A 21348-nucleotide genomic window follows, 5' to 3' on the forward strand; every position below is an offset into this window, starting at 1 on the left:
AAGTGCTCCTATGTATGGCAGCAGGGACAGTCTGCAGAGGTGTGCGATGAGCTGCAGCCCTGTCCTGTGTGCTGCCGGGGCGGTGCTGAGTGCTGCTGACAGGCGGCACAGCACAGGGCATTATGTTTGTGGGCGGGCCCAGGGCGGTGACTCGCTGTCCCTCACGTCTAGCTGTCTATGCTGCCTTGTGTCCAGGTGCTGTCACTACACGAGCTGCTTTTCGGAGTTGGCAGCGTCCCCTCATGTCTGCCATTGCCCGAGCTCCGGCTGCCCGAGCCCTCTTCTCCCCTCTGGGTGTCAGGAGGGATTCCTCCAGTAATGGCCCGGGCCGGACGGCGGCGGTACCGGGGGTGCTCCCCGGGGTAAGACGGAGGGTGAAGGCGCACAGACCCCCTCCAGATGTCCGCTTCATCTTCCAGCCCCAGAAGCCGGGAGTCGGTCACAAGTTTCAGGCCGAGGCCGCTCTGACTGCTTGGTGCGACTTGTGTTGCGGCTTCATCTTCTCGGGGGCCCGGCGCTGTGCAGGTAGGTAACCGGCAGTGTGAACTGTGTGCAGTACATAAGAAGTAATCCAATAATCCTGGAGACATGTGCCGGGGGCTGCTCAGGAGAAGCTTAGTGCCCTGCTGACAGGTGTGTGCTGAAGGGCTCAGTATGTGCCATCCTGACATGATGGCACCTGTAGTACTGCAGAGGCACAGTAGGGGGCGCAGTGTTTATTTTGGGGTGATGGGGGGTGACATTTGCCTCCTCCAGTTATGCCTTTGCCCTGTAGCCCCTCTGAGGAATAGTTTAGGTGCCCCTGTTCATGGCTATCAGATAAGTGACCCTACACCCATTGAGTGTGAGTATAACATTCAGTGTTAGAGGCCACAATTCACTGACTGTAATGCAGGGTCTTACTCTCAGCCATCACCTTCTGTTACATAAACACACATGCAGTTTCTATAGTTATCTATTACTGAAAAGCAAAAAGTGTGATCAAGCTCTGTAAGTGCACTGACCACGACATGGAGACCCCGTCATGGTTTTCTGTTCTCGCAGCGTTGCCCCCATCTCACTCCAGGACTTGTAGTAGACTACCCCAATGTATATGTCCCATATTGATACATCAGCATTACACAGACCTTGTCAGGATTTCCATGACTTTTAGTGGTGGATTTCCCCTGGACTTGCTGGGGAGCAGTTTATAGCACCCACATGTGTCTTTTCCTGCAATGTAAGTACTTTTATATGGCTAAAGACTTTCCAGCAGGCTGCCACATATGTTTAGTACAGTTTGTAGCGCTCTACTACTTGGCTCACTAGTACTTATAAACATGCATCTATATACAAGTATATACTACAACAGATAGATCTGCAGAGCGGACAGGTAAAACGTGCCAATAAATGACATTCATGTGCAAATTCCAGTCAATGGCCTGACATACTGGTATTGGTTTTTCCCCTTATTTCTTCATTTATCTTCACTTTTTATTACTTATATCTTCACCTTACCCTACACTGTTAATTCCATCAAGATTTGGGGAAGTTTTAAAGGAGTTTATGTGACTTGCACTACTAGCTTCATGAGTACACAGGTGGTCATTCATTTAAATGACAGTCATGTCATTTATGGCCAGATGAAGCTTCACCCCTGCAATATCAGGGGTACATAAGTCTAGACCCTCTATGATCAGCCTACAGTTCTGATATTCTATATGTAGCATTCACAAGTACCCTATAGTCAAAGGAAAGCACACATTTAATGCAGAGTTCCTCTTATCAGAACCCTACATATCAGAAGATAACTGCATATACTAACTTTTTGTGGTGGAAAACCCCTTTAAAACTTCCCAAAATCTTGATGGAAATAACAGTGTAGGATAAGGTGAAGAAATAAGTAATACTAAGTGACAATAGATGAAGAAATAAGGGGAAAAACCAATACCAGTAGGTCAGGCCATTGACTGGAATTTTCACATGTATGTCATTTATTGGCACGTTTCATCTGTAATTTCCTTTGATGTTTCTTTGATGCACATCCTTGGATGTATGACTATAGCATGAAATTCATTATCATAGTACATTGCGCTGTTAGTGGTGTTAGGATGCTTTTGTGTTCTACAGATACACACACACATATATATGTATATATATATATATACAGTCCTATGAAAAAGTTTGGGCACCCCTATTAATCTTAATCATTTTTTGTTCTAAATATTTTGGTGTTTGCAACAGCCATTTCAGTTTGATATATCTAATAACTGATGGACACAGTAATATTTCAGGATTGAAATGAGGTTTATTGTACTAACAGAAAATGTGCAATATGCATTAAACCAAAATTTGACCGGTGCAAAAGTATGGGCACCCTTATCATTTTATTGATTTGAATTCCCCTAACTACTTTTTACTGACTTACTGAAGCACAAAATTGGTTTTGTAACCTCAGTGAGCTTTGACCTTCATAACCAGATGTATCCAATCATAAGAAAAGGTATTTAAGGTGGCCAATTACAAGTTGTTCTCCTATTTGAATCTCCTCTGAAGAGTGGCATCATGGGCTACTCAAAACAACTCTCAAATGATCTGAAAACAAAGATTGTTCAACATAGTTGTTCAGGGGAAGCATACAAAAAGTTGTCTCAGAGATTTAACCTGTCAGTTTCCACTGTGAGGAACATAGTAAGGAAATGGAAGACCACAGGGACAGTTCTTGTTAAGCCCAGAAGTGGCAAGCTAAGAAAAATATCAGAAAGGCAGAGAAGAAGAATGGTGAGAACAGTCAAGGACAATCCACAGACCACCTCCAAAGAGCTGCAGCATCATCTTGCTGCAGATGGTGTCACTGTGCATCGGTCAACTATACAGCGCACTTTGCACAAATAGAAGCTGTATGGGAGAGTGATGAGAAAGAAGCCGTTTCTGCACGTACGCCACAAATAGAGTTGCCTGAGGTATGAAAAAGCACATTTGGACAAGGCAGCTTCATTTTGGAAACAAAAATTGAGTTGTTTGGTTATAAAAAAAGGCGTTATGCATGGCGTCCAAAAAGAAACAGCATTCCAAGAAAAACACATGCTACCCACTGTAAAATTTGGTGGAGGTTCCATCATGCTTTGGGGCTGTGTAGCCAATGCCGGCATCGGGAATCTTGGTAAAGTTGAGAGTCGCATGGATTCCACTCAGTATCAGCAGATTCTTGAGAATAATGTTCAAGAATCAGTGACGAAGTTGAAGTTACGCCGGGGATGGATATTTCAGCAAGACAATGATCCAAAACACCGCTCCAAATCCTCAGGCATTCATGCAGAGGAACAATTACAATGTTCTGGAATGGCCATCCCAGTCCCCAGACCTGAATATCATTGAACATCTGTGGGATGATTTGAAGCTGGCTGTCCATGCTCGGCGACCATCTAACTTAACTGAACTTGAATTGTTTGTCCAAAATACCTTTATCCAGGATCCAGGAACTGATTAAAAGCTACAGGAAGCGACTAGAGGCTGATATCTTTGCAAAAGGAGGATCTACTAAATATTAATGTCACTTTTCTGTTGAGGTGCCCATACTTTTGCACCGGTCAAATTTTGGTTTAATGCATATTGCACATTTTCTGTTAGTACAATAAACCTCATTTCAATCCTGAAATATTACTGTGTCCATCAGTTATTAGATATATCAAACTGAAATGGCTGTTGCAAATACCAAAATATTTAGAACTAAAAATGATTAAGATTAATAGGGGTGCCCAAACTTTTTCATAGGACTGTATGGACATTTTCCATCCATACAAGTTGCTGCCAGGCCGGATTGTTTTTTCTATTGCAAACCCGTTTGCCTGGAGAGGGGATTCTGCCGTGCAATTTGTGGGATAATCCCCAGATTTACTGGTGCTGCTGCAATTATTTTTCTTTGAAATATACATATATCACAGTGTTTTGATCCTGAAATGTAGAAGATCTATGTTACATTGACATTATAATTATGATGCACAAAGTGTATTCTAGAATATCAGTATAATTTTTTTTTTTTTTTTTTTTTTTTTAAGGAAAACTGCTGTGATTTACTGGTGTCATGATGTAATGTGGTTTATGGCTTCATGATCTAGTGGAGATATTTTTGTTATTCCTAAAATCTCTTACCCATTTACTTGGGTGTTTGTCCCAGCAATGCAGTTCTGTCCTATTGTATAAAGTTCAAACGAGTAATCTTGTATTTGTCGTACATTACAATGACTCTTAGGTTGAAAAGATGGGCGTTCTGTTTTCTTCCTTCCTTCACCTCCACTTACGCCATTAGTTGGTTACCTGATTATTTTAGTTATTTCTTCTCTGGAGCAGAACAGCCTCTTCTGAGCACTATCAAGGTCTTTTTGCTGGACTATTTTGTCTTGTGTGATATGTTGTTTCATCTTTGCTGTTGTCCTGTACTATTTGTTACAAAAACACATTTACAAGTGTGTCTGTCTCATGACACATGCACATGGATGGTAATTCTACATACCTCTAGCCCTTGTAGGTACTTAGAAACCACTCCTACACTATTAAATACCCCTATAATGATATGCAGAAGAATATTCTTTGTGACTGTCACCTAGTAAGATGATTTTTCCTATTGACGGTAAAGTTAGAAGTGTTGGCAAACCTGTGAGTAGTGTGGCAGCCGCTGATGATCTGTGTTATCATACCAGGAAACACCCGACATAGGGAATTCTTTATTGCTTGCTTTTATAGCTTTGATGACTGATACCGGTACCTCTACGGGTTGAATGCCTACATATTATAACTAGCTTTTTTGCCATGATTATTTGCTATCTCAGGAAGAATCTCCCACTGAAGAATATTGGTGTAAAGAGTGGGCAATCACATCCATAATTATTACACATTTTTCACAATCTTTCATTGGAAATTCCTTAGATATTGTTCACTGCACATGAAATGCCATAACCCCAGTTTACAGAATCTTGTCTGTCACCAGGAAACTCAATATCAAACCAGCCTCAGTGCATTGTAGGAGACAATATACTGATCTCCATCATATCTTTACAAAGGCCAGATGCACCATTTGCTTAAAAAAGCCTTTTTTTTTTTTTTCTTTGGGTGCAATGTGTTTATACCTGAGCATAGAGCTTTTGGAGCCTCATTAGCATATTCATAAAACCAGCTCTTATATTTAGACAACATGTATCTACTGGACTATCCGAAGGTATGATGGCGCTCAGCATATTGTCCCGTACAATGCTTTGTGGCTGGTTTGATCTTGAGTTTCCTGGTGATAGACTCCTGTAAAAGGGGAAGAAAGTTTTTTTTGTTTTTTTTTTGTTTGTTTTTTTGGGGGGCTAAGTAGGCTAAAAGAACCTCATTTTGATGCTTCCCTGTTCCCTCACTGTAATCTAGTGGTTGAGAGCAGGGGCGTAACTTGAGGGGGTGCAGAGGATGCAGTCACATCAGGGCCCATAAGAACTGGCAGGTTCCATCTGGCCCATAATCCAAAGAGATCCACACTAACCACACTAAGGTAGATTAAACGAATAATTAATCATCACTATCAAGAATTTGCTGTAGGGATGAGGTAGGGGCCCCCGGAGAAAAGATTGCATCGGGGCCCACAAGACGTTAGTTGCACCACTGGCTCAGTAGTTATTTTTTGAGAGATACCAGCACGTAAAGTGCAGTACTTGCATGGTAAGTGGCAATGGCAGGGGATTTTTGGGGGGTGAGTAAGGGGGCTAGTTCACACGGGGCAAAATGGTCAGCATTTTGACACGGAGTCCATGTCAAAATCCTGCCACCTCCCATTGAAATCAATGGGAGCCAGTCATTTTCTTTTTCTGTGAGCGGTTTGTTCCCACTCACGGAAAAAAGAAGCGAGCTGCCCTTTCTTCAGGTGGATTCTGTGGCTGATTCAGTCGCGGTGTCCGCCTCGCAACACCACCCTCTGGACTAGGTCCATTCATTTGGGCCTAATCTGTCGTGGCTTTCCGCTCCGGAATGTGTTCACGCGGAACTCCATGTGAACTAGCCCTAATGCTCACTTCATTCTGCTTGGTCAAACCTGCTGACTTTCTGATGGTTACCCAACTATCTAATGGATATGGGAGTCTCCCGACTCTTCCTCAGCAAATCTAACAGATGATGTTGGATGAAAGGATTCGGCATGTTGAATTCAATGCCTGACCCTTTTGTTCCCTCCAAACGTAAGCCACCACTAGAGATGAATGGCAGTGGTTTACTTTATCCTCTTCATTGATAACAAACACATACTTAGCCAGTCTGACTGTTCATGTGTATGGGGAGTCAGGAGGAATAGTTGTCAAATAATCGGGCATTCAGCTGACTGCTTGTGAAGGTTTATGGGCACTTTTAGATCTAAGATACTCTTTGACATACCTATCAGCAAATAGTAACTTTATCTTTTCTAGATTGCAGATTGTAAAAATAAAACATCCAATATTTCCATTGGTTTTCATTGCAGAAGCAGATCTGATGTTATGTACACAGACATATTGTATTTAAGAATAAATGACCCATTGTGTCTTGTGGCTTACACAGACTTTCCTGCATTGAATAAACAGCACGTTTTACCTTCACTGTATAGTTACGACGTTTACACATCTAGCTTTTTGTGAGGAGCCTCCAGTCAGGATGTAGCTCAGTTAAGACTCATTATTCGTTCCTAGGCAGAATCAGTGGGTGAGGATGAGTTATGGTGGGTCACTCCATCCAGTTCCTTGGTATGCTGATGCAGTAGTCAGTGCTTTCTGAGGCTCCTTCTGCTGATTAATGAGAAACCTTGGTGATCTTGACCACAATGAGCGCAGTGACTGCGGCAGAAAGATAAGTAGATCAGCAAGATGCAGCATCAGCTCAACTGGGTTATCCTGAAGGTCCTTTACCACGCCGTACAGGCGAAGATTACACAATGGTGTTTTTTCTGTATTAGCTGTGCTCATTGAGCAGCAAGGGAAGATAATACTTGTACTTATGTTCTCAGGAAATGTTATTTTTTATATCGGGGGGAATATTGCTCTGTAATGTATACTTTGCATTTTATATATGTGATGGACTGGAAATCAATAATATACACACATGAATTAGACTGAACTACTATTGTTCAGCTGTTATTGTCTCTGGCATGTAAAGTATTTAAGTGCATGTTTGCTTAAAACCGGTCTAGTTACTTGGGAAGATGTGCTACTGCTAGAAAAATGCTGCATTTCTTTCCTTACAGTAATCCTGACGTGATATTTTTTGCCCTATCTGAGAGCAGGGTATGATAGCGGGAGAGACTATGAACTCTGTGATATGTTAAAGGGGTTATCCAGTTTCTAACACTGATGGCCTATCCTAGGATAGGCCATCAGTGTTAGATCTTCTGGAATCCAACACCCAGGATCCCCATAGATCACTGGTACCCAGTCAGTGCGGCTTTCAGTATTGTTTTCATACCACTGCCCCATAGATTTCAGTGTAAACATGAGAGCCTAGGCATCTGCAGTGGTCCCAAGGGTTGGACACCCACAGATTCTAATATTGATGCCCTGTCTTAAGGATACACAATCAATGTTAGAAACCAGATATCGCCTGTAATGTGAATCGGAGGCTCAGAGTAAATGCTTCTATACTTCTGTTCCTTTATAGGAATAGAACAGCAAAAATGAGGGTGCTGCTGAATCTGTCACATGATGGTCTCACATGATGGTCTCCAATGGGGCCTGATATATCCCAATGACTTTAAAGGGGCTCTATCAGCAAAATCATGCTGATAGAGCCCCACATATGCGTGAATAGCCTTTAAAAAGGCTATTCAGGCACCGTAAATGTTATATTAAACTAGACCCCCCCCCCCCCAGTTTTAAAATAAAACCCTAAAGAAGAATATGATCTACTTACGGATCGTGCACGCTGGGCGGGCATTCAGGGTGCGCCGTCTTCTTCATCCACGCCTCTTCTTCCTCCGGTCCCGTCTTCCTCCGGTGCTCGCGAACTGACACTGATAAAAAAAAAATGGCCTGGGCGCCTGCGCAGTAGCCGTAGTAGAAGCCGCATGCTACTGCGCATGCGCTCAGGCCATTTTTTTATATCAGTGTCAGTTCGCGAGCGCCGACTGGAGGACATCGGAGGAAGAGGAGGCGTGGATGAAGAAGACGGCGGACCCTGAATGCCCGCCCAGCGTGCACGATCCGTAAGTAGATCATATTCTTTTTTAGGGTTTTTTTTTTTTAAACTGGGGGGGGGGGATAGTTTAATATAACATTTACGGTGCCTGAATAGCCTTTTTAAAGGCTATTCATGCATATGTGGGGCTCTATCAGCATGATTTTGCTGATAGAGCCCCTTTAATGTGGTTTCCATCATTATACAGGACAAAGCAGATCTGTGTTGAACTATTTTGTCCAGTTTTTTTTTTACAGACTCTATAAAGCAGGCTTCTAATGGAGCCCAATGACATAGATGGGAAGACAAAATCCTGAAAGGACTCCTATAAAGCTATATATCACTGTGCTCAGCTTCTCTCCCTCTATTATATGCTGTTAGATATGGCAACAGAAAACTGACAATTTCATTTTAACTACAGGATGCATTTATGTCTATCTGTCTACATGTCAATATACATTAGAGTTATATGTATATGTGTCTAACGGAATGTTTGCCCATTCATTCATAAGAACATTTGTGAGGTCAGACACTGATGTTGGACCAGAGGGCCTGGCTCACATTCTCCACTCTAGTTCACCTCAATGGTATTTCATTGAGTTGAGTTCAGGGGTCGGTCAAGTTTTTCCACACCAAACTTACCCTACTGTGGTACTATGGACCTTACTTTGTGGCATGCTCATGCTGGAACAGTAGAGTTCCTTCCCAAAACAGTTCCCACAAGGCATACACATGTCTTGCTATGCAGAAGTATTAAAGAGATTCTATCATTAGAAACCCTTTTTACAATAAATACACGTTGGAATAGCCTTAAGAACATTCACCTAATGTATGTGGATTCTTTATTCCCTCATTAACATGGAATGTCCATATAGGCCTAAGTTCAGCTCTTATGGATTTCGTAAAATTGGAAGTGACTGCTCTTTATGTATGTTTACAGATAAACCCCATGGTCACATTGCAGTAGATCTTAAAGACTTGATGCTTTGGCTTTCCACCTGCTTTATACAAAAACATGTTCAAAAGAACGACACACCTTTGTTATGCTAGGAAAGTGTGCCTTTCTTCTCCACTCAACTTTTCTGAAAACATGTCATACTATGGCAGTAGCTTACTAGACTCTTCTTTTCCCATCTGCATTTGCTGTTGGGGGACAGTTTGACCCCCACATTTTCCAGCAAAATCAGATGTTTTCTGTTGGCTGTTCACCTCCTAGAGTGACTGCTACAGGTAGAATGAAATATTACATTCAGATGAACAGTACATACATGGATGTCATGAGTCTACCAGTGCACCTGCTTGTTCGAGGCTCTCAATTTTGGCTGCTAGTGAAGTTCTAAGGAGCCAGCTCCGTTAAGTACACTGCAGCCATCCATGGCTGTTCTATTTGCTTATTTTATATTATGATTTTTTTTCCTGGCCCCCTAGGTATTGGATGTGGACACACAATACTTCATGAAATGTGCTCCAGGTGACATCATTTTATGCCGAATAAAAAGTTACATTTTGTTGGCAAGCTGATTTAGGAATTAAAGAGTTCTAAACTTTTTACTGCAATACTCTTTTATTAAAAGATTTACCATAAGAATAAAATGAGACAAACCAGTAACCAGTTGCGTCAGTAAAGAGTGCCAGGTCACCTTGTGACTCCTTTACTCACATTACTGAATAGAGTCACATTGTGACCGCAAGAGTTCTGCGACATTGACTCTTTTGCGACTTGGAAGTCGCGGAATTGTTGGGGTTGCAATGTGGTGAAGGCGTCGCAAGGTGGTCCCACAACAGGAGTCCAAGCCAAAATAGCTGTGTAGCTGTAGCCTAAATAGTAAAATGTTCATACGTGGTGTGGGGAAGGTAGCTTGTGGGGAAGGTAGCTCAGCAGCAGCAATAATGCGAACCCAACTAGTCAGAGACAGGGACGCAAAATCTGTAGCAAATGGGTTTATTTAGAAAAAAACAGCAAAAGAAATAAACCTTTAAGTCAGGCACAAAAATGAGCAAAATTAAATACAGTCTGAACTTCAGGCAAAAGAATGGGGAACAAAACTCTGCTAGTCTGAGCACTAACTGAACAATAAGTACTAACTGTACGGGTGGCTTACTACCAGCTACATAAATGAATAATGCAGTTAAATCTCAGCAGTCTTACAGTATAGTAGGACAGGCCCAGGCACCTCCTCTCACTCCCAGGACCTGCCCTGAAGTGCAGGCTCTGCAGTCTTCTATGGCCCAGTAATGAGCCCAGGACCTACACCTGGGACTGAGGCCTACTCAAGAACCGCACTGGACCACACATAAGTCAGGAATCTGGGGGAAATATACCGGGACTCCACAACTCTGTCTGTCACCTTCTCACAATGGATAAACTTCATATTACATTCATCAAAGTTTAGAATCCTTTTCATACCCATCTCTATAATAACTTATGGTCCATATTTTGTAGAATGCAATGCCTATATGACTATTTTATTAGATCTGTCATAGAAACCATAAGACATCTGTATTCTTTATCCAGTGTTTTAGTTGAACTTTTTAGCTTTGTAGCTCCTGTGTAATCATAACTGTGATAAATAAATATTGTTGACCTTTTCCTAAATCCTTCTAGTTATAACAGTACTATTAGCGTTATGTGTAAATGCCAGTGCTGTTATGTAATGGGTAGTCTTTATCATATAAATGCTATGTTTAACCTTTGTTGCCAAAGTCATCTGTAGTAGATCTGTAAAATTCCTGAATAATATATTCACTAGCCTGAAAGAGTGAAGGTCGGTGTATGTAAATAGACAGTTAGTATTGGCATATTGCTAGAATACAAGCCTGATGGAATGTAAAAGATACGTCATTACATCACATAATGATATTATAGTACTGGCCTTCCAGGCATGGACATTACATGGGGCTTTGGCTGTGTGTATACTGCTGCGACAGGACTATAACTATTAATGTACAGTATTTCTGGCTATGACGGCGCTGACTGTCATCACAACTTTATCATAGTGTTAATGCCATGTAGGCCACAAAAACAGCAGAAAAGAAAGCGGAGTGACATTTACTTGGCATGCTGGATCATAGAATGTTTTCATATATATAGAGATGCCAGCCTGGCAGAGCCCTTCACTCTAGGGAATTGGGAACCTTGGCTCTCCAGCTGTTACAAAACTACAAAACTACAACTCCCAGCATGCATACTTGCTCTGCTGTTCTTAGAACTTCCATGGAAGAGAATGGAGCATGTTGGGAGTTGTAGTTTCACAGCAGCTGCAGAGCCAAGGTTCCCTACCCCTGCTCTAGGGGCTGGTTGCAGTAAAAAGTGGCCTTTTGGTTCAGGCGTACAAAACAGCATGTGGTAAAGTATATACAGGGAGTGGAACAGCTTCTATATTGAGATAAAATAGTAGTCACTATATGCAGATAGCGTACCATACCTTCCCTCATGGCCTGCCATTCCTCTCCCACAGCTTTCTATATCACGACAGCCCCCCCCCCCCCCCGTTCCTGCTGCTAACCCCCTCCATCCCACCCACTGTGACACACGCTTGCCAGATCTCCCCACAGCTCTCCATCCTTTGTCTCACAGCGCTACCCCTCACAATTCCGCCTACTGTTTGCCATCATCCCCTCCCCTGAGGCTAACCATCTCATGCCTACAGCACCACATCTCAGCATCCCCCAGTTTTTCAGATTTCCATTCCACCTACTGCTCTCCATCTCCTTCCCCGAGATTCACTGTTGAACATCTCTCCCCTCCCCCCACACCACTACATTTTGACCTCCAAATTTACCATTGCCCAGGTCACCTTCCAATTTCTTCACCCCAAGTTTAACATCCTCCAGATCTCATCATCCCACCATTGCTTACCACCCACATAAGTCCCAACGCCCCCACAGCTACTCATTCATACACAGATAACATACACCCTCAGCTCCTCTAAATTATTAGTTTAACATCCTTTCTCAGCTGCCCAGGTTTTCTTCAAAGATTCCCTACAAATTCTCCATGTACCTCCTCACAGGCAACAACTTGTAATTGGGTGGAAGGGCCTTCGGGCCACCAATACCAATGCTATTTAGTCATATTACTTGAGAAGGTTGCCAGAAGGTGCTTCAGAGTACAGTATTCAGACTCTAGTTCTGCACTCGTAGAAATTCACTATTAATAAGAAGTAGCCAATAAATGATAAAAATATGATTTAAGACATCTCAGCAGCCACGGCCATTGGCCAGTGACAATAATGATCGGATGACTGGGCAGAAAATCCAATAGACTCATAATAAAACTAAGTTGGCATCACTGTGTATATGGTGTTAGTTTTATGTTTAGAATATTGTTGCAGAAACAAATTTTATATGAATTAAAGGAAGTTATCAAAATTCCTGGTTTGGCCAGTTTTTTGGAGCTGAAGTACCTGAATCCCCTCATTTCAGACTGGACCTGCCATATTTTCGCTTACTAGCTTGTTGGGATATGTTGAATTTTCTGTTCCTGAATTCTACCACTCCTAGATTGGCCAAATGTTCTGTCCCTTTAGTCTTAATGGAATCGCTATTCTTAGTATTCACACTTATTATTTTTGTCTTGTGTTTCAAGGGAAATATTTATAGTCTAAACATAAATTGTCCTTGTTGGCGTGTGCCAGTTGTGTGTTACTATGGGAACCCTATCTATGCTAAGTAGTGCACAGCACAGAGGCCGCCTCGTGCCATATACTCAATTACAATGATAAAAATAAGAAGAAAATCATGATGTCTGGCCGTAATAAAGATTTCATTAAATGGGTTTTATAGATTTCTTATAAGGCGTATTATCGGCTGGAGTTAAGACCAAAGCTTTCCTTCTTCTGTATAATTACTATTCTGCTCACTAATCCTAATCCCAAATGAAATTAAGATAAAATGCAAAAATATTCTACTTTCAGGAGCTTTACACTGGCTCATATGGCTCAAACATTGTGCCCTAAACTTTTCTGCAGTGCGTTCACATTCAGCAAAGGGAGTCTGTCTGTCCTTTCTCCTTCCTTGTTCTTGCATTTTTAGCTTTCTTTTGTATATTGTATCAAAAAAATTAATAAGAGGAAATGATCCATTTTTTATTAATTTTTTTTTTTAAATGGTATTTCTAACACCTTGTTTGTCACCTAAAATATTTAATAAATATCTAGTTATTAAAGAAGGTCATACTTTAAAAGTAAAATAATGGTTAGTGATGAAAATAGTGATATACTTCTCTTTTTTATTATTTTATAGTGTTTGACATATGGAGGTCATTTCCCAAAATGTGTGATAGATGGGATTCCCGTTTTTGGTAACGACTTGTATTTGCAAAGACCCTTTATTTGCCATGTTCTGCAAATTAGAATGTAAAATTTGAGATGAGAATGCCACTTTAAGTGATAATGCATAATAAAAATATCTATTCTTGAAAAGAATGGACACGCATGTCAAAAAGTTAGAGTAACTTTGAAGTATATGCTCTTACTGTACCGGTATGTGAAAAATGCGTCTAATTGTAGGTAATATTTCCGCAAAGATTTCAAGAACATCCCGCTGATAGCACTTACAATTTGCATATAACAGGTCTGGCCTGTTCTGTTACATTTCTAGTATGCATGTTCCTCTGACATAAAGTAGTGCCACATTAGAGGATGAGGAATGTCTAAGTCCCTGAAGGGTCACTAACATGAGAATAGACATACCTAATGTGCAGGGGCATATAACAGGTACGTGGACCCCCCACAAAGATAACAGTGGGGCTACCTTCATAGCCAGATTCACACTCTTCCAATATCTGATTGTCAAAGTGGCTTCTATTCTAAAAGGTATTGGAGGGAGTTTATCCCGACCTGAATTCCAGAATTGTTTTGTCAAAAAGTCTCAAAATTAGGTACTGCTACTTTTTGGGCTTCTTAAAAATTAAGGGGCTGTAGCCTTTTATTAAATCTGATAGATCAAAATGCAAAGATGTTAACAAATTTCCAACATTGATAAATTTGGCACAAAATCAGTCAATACAGACTTGACAAAAATTTTATTGCCAGCACATTATTTACTAAGGTAGCCCCTTCAGAGATTGAGCTCATTTGGGTTCTCCAGAGGCCCCGCAGCTGCTGCTTGTGACTTTTTTTTTAATTTTATTTTATGTACATTGTGAGCCCCCATATAGGGATCACAACGTACATTTTTTTTCTTCCTATCAGTATGTCTTTGTAGAATCGTAGGAAATCCACGCAAACTCAGGGAGAACATACAAACTCCTTGCAGATGTGGTTCCTGGTGGGATTCGAACTCAGGACTCAAGTACTGCAAGGCTGCAGTGCTAACCACTGAGCCACTGTGTTGCCCCTAGCTGCTTGTGATTGTGCAAGATTAGGCAAAGTGGGTCATAATATACAATGATATGAATGTAATATACAGTAGAAATCTATGCACATGCAAAACTACAATTAGGAGGGAAAAAAAACCTGTATACAGTTAAAATATAGCCGTAACTTCAGCCCAGTGCTGAAATAATTTGGGATGGAACTGGTGAGTGCCAGTTATGTCACAAGTATCATAATTATATACTGACTGTTCCAAGAAAATGCAGCGGTAAAGGGAAAAACAATAATTTGATCACCATCCAGCTGCCAATTGCAGGTTACCAGTAATACTAGGCTATACAGATGACATCATCTGACCTGTCTGTAGTATACGTACATTATAACCTACACTCACCATGTGGCAGCATGTTGTATATACTTTCATGCTGCTTCTTCCTGTATATAGCAAGTAAGGCAGCAATAAAGAGGTAGATATATACAACTACATACTACCAATTCATAAATGAAAGGTGTCATTGGATGAACATAAAAACACTTTATCGGGTGTTCTTAAAGAGATTCTTCACCAAGTAATGTCTATTCAGCTACGATTTTCAGTGAGCTCCAACCATTAACACATTATGACCTGTGGCTGGGATTAGTTAGGTACATATTTAAAGAGCACCTTTCATCAGATTGGGCACAGGCAGTTCTATATACTGCTGGAAAGCTGACAGTGCACTGAATTCAGTGCACTATCGGCTTTCCCGTTCTGTGCCTCGGGTAAAATTGGTCCCAGTACCGTAGCTCTTCACAGTCAGAAGGGCGTTTGACAGTCTGTTAAGAATGTACTTTTCCACAGCAGCGCCTATAGCGCTGTACAGTGTGAGTGGGGAGGAACGCCCACTCCCCTCCTGATAAAACTCGTCTATGGACCAGTACTGTGAGCAGAGGGAGGGGGGCATTCCTCCCCGCTCAAACTCTACAGCGCGATAGGTGCTGCTGTGGAGATGGACGTTCCTCACTGACTGTCAGGAAAGGCCCTTCTGACTGTAAAGAGCTACGGTACTGGGACCGAGAGTGCTTTACCCGGGGCACAGATCGATGAATTCAGCGCACTGTCAGCTTTCCAGCAGTATATAGAACTACCTGTGCCCAATCTGATGAAAGGTCCTTTTTAACTACAGGGATCAAATAGAAGATTTAGGGCATGGGGTAACCTATACAGCCAGAAGAGTAACTAGATGCTCTTGGACTATGTGAAATTTGTAACAGGGCCTTTACCATGTACTATACCCCTGTATGCAGCAGTGCGTGAATGGAGTGGATTTGTAGGCCACTCAATCCTGTAAATGAATTTTTAAGATTTCTTTTAAGATCTGAAGGGCATTATATGAAGCATTAACTGCTCTTGGCAAGTCCTCAAATGTGCATTTTTGCCAGTGAGTAAATGTGTTTTAGAGGACATCTTCACCTCTGCTTGCAGCCATAGTTTATTAGCTGCCATTGGCAGTGCCTATACATTATGTGTTACTGTATTAGTGACTTGCATGAGAGGTCTTGTAATCTCTTATCTGTCTATACTAGTAAGGCAGTAAAATATAAAAGGGATATCCAGTTTCTAGCAAAAACACATCTGGCTTGGTTGCCATGTTCCTTGACAAGTGGCCAATGAAGGGGGAAACTACAATATATCTCTGCTTACATGTCTGGGTTCACACGTCTCAGTGTTTTTAATAATTGTTTTAAAGAGTAGCACATTTTACTTTGCATTTCAGCTGAAGTACGTTTTTACTATTTCAGAGAAGCATATATTTTCAATTTAAAGGGGTTGTACAGGAAGTTAAGATTACCTTAACTGATCCAGGCGACACTGCATGATGGTGGTTCTGGCCTGGTTCCAACCCAAAGTCACGTGATAGGAACCAACCTCCAACCCCAGGACAGCAGATTTCGCTTCAAAAACTGCCCCTTTACAATGGTGGTCTATGCAGACCGCCGGGCTTCTTTTTTCCGCTAGTGGCGGGCTGCTGCTAGCGGAGAAAAGAAGCGACATGTCCTTTCTTCAGGCGGAAGCCGTGGCGCGCTGGTCCGCGGCTTCCGCCTAGCGGCAGCACCCTCCTGTGTCGGCTCATTCATTTGAGCCGGCTACAGAGGGGAAAGCCGCGACCGCGATGGTCGTGGCAGGCGGGTTTTGACCAGAGAGAGACGCGGCTCGCCGCGGCTCTCTCTGTGTCAAAACCCGCGCGGCCCCCAATGTGTGAACTAGCCCTAAAGAAAAAGCTTTGCATGCAGGACTATTTCTTCCACTAAAGAAGTAAACAAACACAAGGAAAGACAAAGTCCATAATATTGTTTAAATTAGAGTCAATAGGAACAGTGACACACGGAGGGGGCTCCATCTCTGTCCATTACTCTGCTACAGTTAATGTCTGTAGCTGTCATCCTATGACAGATGACAGCAACGGACATTAATAATGGTAGTGTGAATGCAACCTATTAGTAAGTCTGGGCCACTCTCCAGCCTGTAGTTAACCATGTGCTTTCATGTGTCAATCTTTCCAATATCCAGGATGTAAACTGTTAGGATTTCTGTTAGAATGTGAAAAGTTTGAGAAAGTGATGAAGAAAGTATGTTAGAAAATTGGAATAACTTTTCATTATAACCTGAATAACTGTTTATTGTAGATGAAATATCACTTTCAATAAAAACTTATCAACATGCTTGATAATAATATATAGAAGCGTAGTCACCTACTGTGTGGAAGGCTTGAACAGTCTTATTGTTGAATGAAAAAAAAAAATCTACGGCCTGTGTCACACGTGCATATTCAGTCCATGAAGTATGAAAAGCATGTCAGCTATGTTTCCCATACTAAACGCTAGTCCTCTATAATGCCTGGAGGTCCCTGGCTCCCAGTGGCTCTACTGTTTTGTGATAGTGTTTTCTGCATGGGGAAGTAGTCCCCCAGGAGGGCAGGTACTCTTAGAATGATAAATGACTATGATGGATGGAGTATGTGTTCCGGATCAGTGTTTGGTCTTCGAATATGGACCAGATGCCATATTTCTAGGGATTGAATACACCTGTGTGAAGTTGACTTTAAGATTTTTACCAATCCCAGACATTTATAGCATATCCACAGGATACAATGCAAATGGTTATTGATGTAGTTCCCACATTTGGCTGATCATAACACTGATCTCAATAACAGGGGTCAGGAACCTTCTTCCTACAGCCCCTGTGAATCGAGAAATGACCACGTATGCATGTCTCTCTTTATTCAGTTATATAGGAGTATAGTATAGTAACAGTAAGCATGCTTGGATGTTTTTGGAACTTCCATAAAAGTAAATGGATAGAGCTGTGTATGTTTAATTGTCTCTTTATTCACATTACCTTCAGGTTGGGAATTTCCAACCCTCATTTGCCATTTAGGTACAGGTCCCACAGGTAGGACCTCCAACTATAAGACATTTATGGCAAATTCTGGTAATCCACCATACATGTTTCAAATGGAAACTCCCCCTTAATATTGCTGAAATTATCTTCTTAAGGCTGGTTTCATTTATGCAGTTTTTGATGCATTTATTTTTCCTTGCTCCAAATATAGCAGTGGATCCCAAACAGAAGCCCTTCTCTTATACATTTCATTCCATTATGATCTCTAGCACCTTTGTATTTGGCTGTATGTTACCCTTCCTGTCCATTGTCTCCCAGGTTTTATCTGTCTACATTATACAGATCTGGCTTAAGGTAGGCTCACACTACTGTTATTAATGTCTTATGACAGATGAGAGCAACAGACATTAAGTGGTGGATGGAGACGGAACTTCTTCTGTCTGTATCTGTCTGCATTGATCCTCAGGTAAAAAAAAAATGGAAGCTTTCTTCCGTCATCTTTTTTTCCCTTTTTTTTAAGGTAAAAAAAGTAATGCTTGCTTATCTTTTCTTCTATTACAAAAGTAAGGAGACATGAAAGAAGAAAGTTTCCATCATGTTTTTTACATTAGAGTCAATAGTAACAGAGACAGATGGGGAGGGATTTGTTTGCATCTGTTACCCTACTACCATTAATGTCTGTTGATTTTATCCTATGGTGCTAATATGAACAGTCCAAGAAATAATTAGAAATGTAGACCCTTCTCCCCTCTCCACAAATCTATGCTTTCCGTTTGTTAAAGAAAATGCTATAGGAATATAGAACCCTTTGATTAATGCCGGTGTGAATCAAGTCTTATCCATAGATCAGGATTTCTTTGCTCTCCGAAGTAGTTTTAAGACGGTGGATACGGCTCATACTGAATTTGCCGACGGGCATCTGGAATAGGAGCATTTTTCAGTGTCTTAGATCTAAGCTGTGATCAAACATTCCCTAAATCCCAAAATGGTTCCCTTAGGTTGACAGCTGTTATTATTCACAATTATTTATTTTTAAAATGAAATGAAGAGAAGTAGCTTCTGCCTAAGGGTGGAAGGAATGAGCTGAAAGTGACACGGTATTGTTTGTCTTCCCTGGGTATGAAGTCAATGTGGTAGTGCTCTCGCTGTACCTCCAGAGGCCTGTTCATCTGTCTGCAAGTAATATGAGAAGATGCTACTGCTCGCTGCTGGATCTCTAGCTGCGGATACTTCAGCTTTCTAAGATCTTTCCCACAAGCACATTCTAGTTCCACTAAGAACAGGACTCTATCATTATATGGATTGGTTGCCTCCTGACCGCCACCAGTTGTTAAGGAAATATTAGACTGACACAAAAGTCTATAGTTGAAAACGTGATAAAAATAAATTCATATCGTAAGCATGAAATAATATTATCCTTAATAGTTGATATAATGTGTTTGGAATGTGATGCTCAAAGCCGAAATGTGCTGGATACATAACATGTAAATGAATTCTAATACTGTAAATGTTTAGTCTTGAAATAAACAGGTACTTGAGAATATAAACCATATAATGTCCATTAGGCAAAGTTTCTGCTGTGTGAATGCAGCCATGTAAACAGCATGCATTGGCTTCCATTGACTACAACAATTAATGTGAAATTGAATGACATTTTTCATGAAAGGGTTAAAGGGATTCTATCATTAGAATCCCTTTTTAACTAAGTACATGTCAGAATAGCTTAAGAAAGGCAATTCTTCTCTTACCTTTATTATTCTGATCACCTCATATGACACCTCAAAATGGAACTCTATAAAATCACAATGGGGTATTGTGACATCATGATGGAAATCCATGACAACAAAATGGGGCATTGTGACATCAATGAGCCACGGAATTCGCCTGAAGAAAGGGCAGCTCGCTTCTTTTTGAAAAAACAATGCTAGCGGTCTCTATAGGCCACCATTGTGAGGGGACGGATTATGACGTGGATTCTGCGCCATAATCTGACCCCTCTGTGCCCGTGTGAACTAGCCCTTAGAATAGCAATTGATCAGTGGGGATAGGTCATCACTTGACAGCCCAGAAAATCCCTCTAATGTACTTGACGCATTTTACCTCCAGCCTTTTTTTTAAGAATCTCCATCTACAGTCTTCTTGACACCATTTTCAGAATTTTTAAGCATCTGCACATGGAAAGGACCCTAGAGCTTGGATGATTTCCATATGCTTGCTTGAATGTAATTGCTAGCTGGATTCTAAAGAATTAAAGAGGGCCTTTCACCATATCTGGGCACAGGCAGTGTTATATATTGCCAGAAAGCTGACAGTGCGCTGAATTCAGCGCACTGTCGGCTTTCCCGATCTGTGCCCGGTGTAAAGCGCTATCGGTCCCGGTACCGTAGCGCTTTACAGTCAGAAGGGCGTTTCTGACCATTAGCCAGGAATGTCCTTCTGCCTCGCGGCGCCAATCGCGCTGTGCTGTGGAGCCGGGAGGAACGCCCCCTCCCGCTCCTGATAATGCTCGTCTACGGACAAGCTGTGTGAGCAGAGGGAGGGGGGAGTTCCTCCCCGCTCCACAGCACAGCGCGATTGGCGCCGCGAGGCAGAAGGACGTTCCTGGCTAATGGTCAGAAACGCCCTTCTGACCATAGAAGAGCTACGGTACCGGGCCGTAAGCTCTTCACACCGGGCACAGATCGGGAAAGCCGACAGTGTGCTGAATTCAGCGCACTGTCAGCTTTCTGGCAGTATATAGAACTGCCTGTGCCCAAAAGTGGTGAAAGGTCCTCTTTAACTGTTTACATTAATATTCATAAAAAAGATTATGTGGTTCTTATATCGGATGCTGCGCATGCAGCTGCAAATACAGGTAGATATGTAATTTGTTGTGTTTTAGTCATCTTATTATATTGGGGTTTAGGCTACATGCTCATGACCATGCGTTGCATACGGCACTGGATGGTATCTGATTGCCATCAACCTTCCACACAGAGCTGTATAAATAACGGTCATTTGCAAGGCTCCATAAAAATAAATGGGCAAGTCTGCTATTTGATTAAAAAAAAATAAAAATAAAAAAAATACCACTTTGATGAAAAATACAGCTGCATACAGGGGACCTTAAGGGTCTGTTCACACGGGCACAGAAGGGGCGGATTATGGTGCGGAATCCACGTCATAATCCACAACCTCACAATGGTGGTCTATGGAGACCACTAGCGTTCGTTTTTCCGCTAGCGTTTTTTTGCCGCTAGCGGAAAAAAGAAGTGACATGACCTTTCTTGAGGAGGATTTTTTACAGTCCATTCACTGTCAGGGAGGGAAACACCGCCTGGCATTTTCTATAGCGGCTTTTACCAAAAACTGCTCCAGAAAACACTCCAAAAAAGGCCTCAAGGTCCAAAAACCGCTTCCTAATTAGGAAACTTTTTTTTTTCCGGACCAAATTACGCCACACGGTATTTACATGTGAACTTAGCCTAAAGTTGTTGTTTTTTTTTTTTTTTTTGGGGGGGGGGG

General features: G+C 41.7%; 1 protein-coding gene across 1 annotated transcript in view; it reads left to right on the plus strand.

Moving 5' to 3' along the window:
• Nucleotides 1–227: 227 nt before the first annotated feature.
• The window catches only part of RASSF3 (Ras association domain family member 3), a 110419-nt gene continuing 89298 nt past the window's right edge, over nt 228–21348 (plus strand). The window contains exon 1 of the mRNA XM_075274433.1: nt 228–525. Coding sequence (XP_075130534.1) covers nt 243–525 — 283 coding nt within the window. The 5' untranslated portion in view covers nt 228–242. The remainder of the gene's footprint in view (nt 526–21348) is intronic.

This window comes from Leptodactylus fuscus, chromosome 5 (assembly GCF_031893055.1).
Source record: "Leptodactylus fuscus isolate aLepFus1 chromosome 5, aLepFus1.hap2, whole genome shotgun sequence".
Lineage (NCBI taxonomy): Eukaryota > Metazoa > Chordata > Amphibia > Anura > Leptodactylidae > Leptodactylus > Leptodactylus fuscus.